The sequence below is a fragment of the Anopheles arabiensis genome, chromosome 2 (assembly GCF_016920715.1).
Source record: "Anopheles arabiensis isolate DONGOLA chromosome 2, AaraD3, whole genome shotgun sequence".
NCBI classification, from domain to species: domain Eukaryota; kingdom Metazoa; phylum Arthropoda; class Insecta; order Diptera; family Culicidae; genus Anopheles; species Anopheles arabiensis.
The window spans coordinates 6,242,523-6,248,151 of NC_053517.1; the positions used below are offsets into that span (position 1 = coordinate 6,242,523).

The 5,629-nt window shown below is 45.6% G+C and overlaps 1 protein-coding gene across 1 annotated transcript; it reads right to left on the bottom strand.

Annotated features, from left to right (window-relative positions):
- Window positions 1-4,174, bottom strand: LOC120902458 (ras-related C3 botulinum toxin substrate 1). Its single transcript, XM_040311215.1, has 4 exons — window positions 3,839-4,174; window positions 3,337-3,452; window positions 2,937-3,169; window positions 1-2,845 (listed from the first exon to the last, which is right to left on the bottom strand). Exons 2-4 carry the CDS (start codon window positions 3,450-3,452, stop codon window positions 2,607-2,609), a joined length of 588 nt encoding a protein of 195 aa, XP_040167149.1. The 5' UTR covers window positions 3,839-4,174; the 3' UTR covers window positions 1-2,606.
- Window positions 4,175-5,629: the final 1,455 nt, after the last annotated feature.

The following is a 5,629-nucleotide window of genomic DNA, read 5'->3' on the forward strand; positions in this document are numbered from 1 at the left end:
TATCAAAATACAAAAGAAATAATTGTATAATCGAAATATGCGCCTCTTTCTCTTCTTCTCCCCTAATGCCCTCACACTTTCATTGACCCCCCACACACACACACAGTTCTGTCGTTTTGTCTCGCACTCTCTCCTCTTTCGAAAAGCCTGATCTTCAAACAAGCAAACGGAAACAGAAAATGGATCCTAATAAATGCTGCCGGTAGGAATTGCTCCGCAGGAGAGATTAACCAAACCGTAACGCCTAAGCCTATCGGTAATTGTAATACAAATGTAAAATGTCATGATTGTGCATATCTTTTGTTTATCGTATATGTATAAAAAACTTATTCAAAGGATAACTCATTATGGCAGCCCTTAACAATCTCCGGCCCCTGCACACGCTGAACGTGGTGTTGGTCGCGTGGCCTGGCGAACTGTCAGCAAACGGACTAGGATATGATGGTGATTTGCTCTCTATCTTCTCTCACGCTGTACGATCTACTACTTCATGCAAATAATTGACGCCTCTGGTTTAAACGCAATCGCCCACAATTTCTGGCAGTTTTTTGTAGTTTGTTTTTCCTTGTTTTTCCCTACACAGAGCCTTCTTCTTCCCGCTTCGACTAGAAACTATGAATTGGGTTCATCTAATCGAGACATATTTATGTGACTGAGCTTCGATCCGTTCCATAATTGGCTCAAAGGTGATCGCTCGATTGATCTCAGGATTTAAAAAAACGCAAAAACTCCAGCACAAAGAGACAAAAACACAAATTATCAGACTCTGCATTGCACTTAAACTCTAAACCGATTAAAATAGTAATAAAAAAAAAACACTTTGGCTCGCTTCTTCCCCACTCCCTTCAACACATCCTTTTGACTCCTTTTTCCGTTTTGTTCCATATTTTACGCGGAAAGGCGGATTTTACACACAAAACAAAAGCATTTTGCAACTATTTGTTCAGGCAGCATTAGTAGCTTTTTGTAGTTTGTAAAAAATATGTATATAGATAGATTCATTGCATATCATCGATGCGCGGATGTGGAATGAGATTTACTCATGAGATGCTTATGCCCGCCCTCTTACTCCTCTTCCACCGGCATTCGCTTCCGTGGCGCGAAGCTACGAAAGAAATAGGTAAATAAAAAAGAGAACAATCTCTCACTCACCCCACGGTGGGAAGACGTGTGCAGCAAAGGGCGACTTAAGCATTTTTTTAGAGCGAAAGAACACAAACGCATCTTGCATCTTGCCGACACGCCAGTTCCTTCTATCCCCGTGGCATAGAAAAAAAAGCGCTTCCTAGTGCGCAACGAGGAGCCAAACCGCACACGTGTATACGTTTAATATTGCAAATTATCTCCCGATCTCCGGATCCTGGTTGGAATAGTTTTTGTGTTCGCGCTGCTTCGAAGGAAGGGACTATCGAAGGAAAAACAAAACGAAGCGTTTCCCTCGATAAACGGGTAAATGTGTAAATGTGTAAAAAAAAAGAAAACTGCTCAACAACAACGAATCGATCGACGTCGGTCAGGCGATCCTCACCTACACCTACATGCTGCTGCTGCTCGCCGTCCGGCACATTTCCTAAATAGCAATTTCAGTGTGTGTGTGCCAGCAGGGCATTGTTTTGATTTTGTCAATCTCCTCTCCTCTCCTTCGGTTCTCTATTAGGTTTCTTTTTTGGAAAATGAAATACTTTACGTGAGGTATTTTCGGCTGGTTGGTTCCCGGAGTTGGGAATGGGGGTTTGAGGCGGGACGTTGCTACTAATACGTCACTTTACGTCTGATGCATCCGGAATAAGCTTCCCCTTTGCGTTGCTTCGCTATCACTCAAACTCCAAAATCACTCCCGCCCTGCTCCTGCTCCTGCTTCCTTGCTTCATTGCTTCATTGTGTGCGATTGCTTATCGCGCAGAGAGTTCGTTCTACTGTGTTTTGTTTGTTGCTACGTTTTGTTCTATGTTTTGTCCCACACACACAGGGACATACGCGATCGTTTTTTGTTTTTGTTTTAATAACGTGTGTCTTCACTGTTTCGCCCTTCGCCCTTCTTCGTAGGTTTGCTCTTTCGTTGATTTCTTGCTTGATTGCGTTCGTTTCTGGTTTTTTTACACGGCGGCTTTATCGCGACACCGCCGTTTATCGCTGAAAATGGCACACGCACACCACGACGGGACACTTCTGCCAGGACCAGGGCAGTGAGGGGAAGCGAGTCAGCGCCTATGTTCACGGTTTTTGCTGCGTTTTGGTGTTTGATTCCTTAACCGTTTTACGATTTTCAACATTCACTCGCCCTCTACCTTCCTTCCAACATGCGTTTGTTGTCCCCGGTCCTGCTGTGTTTACCACACTCCCTCTCTTTCGATGCTGCCCGCTCGAAATTTGCTTCCAATTGCTTTTCCGTTCCCTGTTTCCCGCTCTTTTTCTCGTGTGTTTGTTCTTCCTTCGCTGCCACCACGATCCCTTTCTAAACTTATGTACAATTATGTTTTCGCTAAATGTATGTTTTGTTCGCTTTTCCTGTTTTTTTTTTCTCTTTGTTGAGTGGTGAGATGGAGTGCTCTACTCCTCCACTCACCCCCATCCAGCGCTCCCACGCGGACACACACACGCACACACTACATCACAACACATTTTCGTTGGCGTCGTTTCAAAGGCTCCGGTCTGAGGACGGCCCGCACCGCTTCGTCAAACACCTGCTTTAGGCCCCGCTGGGTTAGTGCCGAACATTCCATATACTTTACCGCCCGTATCTTGTTCGCTAGCTTTTGGCCCTGTTCGCGCTTCAGCGCGGAAAGGCCCTGGTCCGCCAGCAAGCTTATCGTTTCCCGATCCTCGCGCAGATCGATTTTGGTTCCTGTCCGGGGGGTACAAGAAGCAGGAGGCAATGCGCCAAGGTGATTAGGTGATGGTTTTCTCGCTCGTTTGTTGAAGTCGCCTCCACTTACCGACTAAAATGATGGGCGCATCCGGGCAGTGGTGCTTGATCTCGGGATACCATTTGGAGGTAACGTTTTCGAACGACGACGGGCTGGCCACACTGTAGCATATGAGGAACACGTCCGTCTGTGGGTAGGACAGGGGCCTTAGCCGATCGTAGTCTTCCTGCCCGGCCGTATCCCACAGCCCGAGCGACACTTGCACACCGTCCACCACCATCGGGGCGGAGTAGTTGTCGAAGCTGGAAGCCGGAATAAAGAAAGTAAATTAGAGCGCATACAAACAGGCACACACGCACACAATGCCTTTTGGCTTATCGCTTCCTCTCTCTCTCTCCCTCTCAATCTCTCTGTGGTGTGCCAAGGCAACTACGTCACTGTGGCGACGATGACACATCGCCTCACTTACACCGTGGGTACGTATTCGCCGGGAAAGCTGTCGGTCGTGTAGCTGATCAACATGCACGTCTTCCCCACCGTGCCGTCGCCGACCACCACACATTTGATAGGTCTTCCGGATGACATCTGGGCGCGGTGATGGAAAAGAAAGGCAGAAAAAAGGACAAAATTAACATCCACACACGATCAACTCTCGTACGCCAAAAACTCATGGCCGGGGCAGGGTCACAGGTGTACTACAACCGGAAGGACGGGTTTTCCGGTAGCAACTGTCACGCATGAATGGGTTTTCCCAATTAGCACCGGACTGTGCGGGTGTGTGTGTGTGTATGCCGGTGGAAAACGACAACATTAAGGTCGAGAACGATGAAAATGCATCTGCCCGAAGGGCAAACACACCGATCCGAGGGACAACGCCTGTCCGGCCATTCGGTGTGTGCGTGTTTTGGGCCGCTGCCAGCCAGATTTGTCCCGCTGCCCCCATCATCACCCCAGTCCCCCGCGTTGCCTACCTTTTAGCGAAACCTAGGAAAAACAAACTGGAAACACGAAGAAAATAAAAACCGAAACACCTCCAACACAAACGCGCACCGCACACGTACGAAACACAGAACCACCACACACACACACGGACACGGAAAAACAAGGAAAACACCTCACGGCTCGACTTTGTGCGCTTGGAAGTTACAGTTCAACTTTTCATTTGCTTTTGCGGCCGCAACACAACAGCATATCTTTCTTCTGTTGGGGAGGGAGAGAGTGCAGAAGAAAAAAAATCACCAAAATCTCCGCTGGACATAATACAGGGCTCGTCGCACGCTGCTGCTGGATGTAGCAATGTCATCCGATCAGGAATTGCTTCTAAACAGTAAAAAAAAGTAAACAATGATGAGAAATGAAAGCATTTTTGTTGTTTTTTGAGTATTTTTGCGATTTAAAATCATACAAATGCAGAGCAATAAAATAATTAAAATAGTTATGGTTCTCCAATCATCCTTCGAGCCCTGTAAAAATCACAATTCTACGAAATGTCAAAATTAAAGGACGCCCGGCCCGTACAACATGGCAAGGGTTTTTGACGTTCGAATTTCGTTGCATCTCGCTAACTTTATCTACCCTTCCTTGTCTTGCTTAGGGTGCTCGTTTATAAGTGAAATTAATAAAAACACCGTTAAATGTTCAATACCGGCTTTCTCCGATTCTCTCAACGTCAAGATATCCCGCAAATGAAGACAGTCAATAAAAAGCCACCACCGAATCAACTGTTGCGCTAGCGGAACATGTACGAGTAAGTGAGACGGCGAAGCGCAGATGCTACTATGGCACACACATGAAATGTAGGATCCCGTGGGGTAAATTAGGGAGGGGGGAGGTAGTGAAGTGTATTTATTTTTTGGGCCATATAATTTTGCCCACCAACACAATCACACACCAGCTTTTAGGCGGTCATTTTGAACCCTCAAAACCCCTCACAACGACTTACAAAAAGGCTCACCAGCGAGGGAAAATCGCTCAGATTTGGAGCGTTGGTGACCTCACGAATACTAATGTTTTTGGCCTGCGGGCTGTTGAGGTGAGTTGTACAGGCGGTCCCCGAGATACACGGTTTATGGGGACCGAAAACGGCCGCAAAATACCGCGTATCTCGGATTTCCGCGCAAGTCGAATCTCGTGATTTCCAGCTACAATATCACTAATATTCGAGTAATTTGGAAGTAGGGGGCAGTTTTAGGCACTTTATGTATTATTTGATATGATTCGGACTGAATATAACAGTTTAAAACCTTTTGAAATAGTTTTTAACATTCGATCGAAACGGAAATTATTTGGCAATTTACAATTGATGTGTCAAATCAGTACAATTTGCTCAAAGAACTGTCAAATTTAGAAAACCGCGTATCTCCGAATCCGCGTATAAGAGGTACCGTGTATCTCGGGGACTGCCTGTATGGTGAAGTACGAGTTGTGTGCAACTTTGTGTGCCACTTTGATTTGGTTTTTGAAAAATTCTCAAGAATTACACTAACCGTCTCATGTGGTCTTTTTTTTAGATAATTTACCACGAGTCAGTAGATCAAAATCCTTTTTTATTATTTAAAATTTTAAAGATCTGCCTCTTCTGCTTTAAAGAATATCCCGTTCAGCAAGTACAGTCCATTCATAAATAAAGCCTCCTGGTCAGAACATCTGCCAGCATGTTAAATCTTAATTTAACCCCACCGTCAGCAATTTAGCTAACTACTTAAGCTGATTAAACACACCCGAACGAAGTATTTCATCGTGCGTAGAGCAAATGTACGAAA

Coding starts and splice junctions, on each gene's coding strand:
- LOC120902458 (XM_040311215.1), bottom strand. CDS start 3,452: ATGTCATCCGGAAGACCTATCAAATGTGTGGTGGTCGGCGACGGCACG. Junction 3,170..3,336: donor GGCGAATACGTACCCACGGT/GTAAGTGAGGCG, acceptor TCCGGCTTCCAG/CTTCGACAACTACTCCGCCC. Junction 2,846..2,936: donor TGCGCCCATCATTTTAGTCG/GTAAGTGGAGGC, acceptor CCCCCCGGACAG/GAACCAAAATCGATCTGCGC.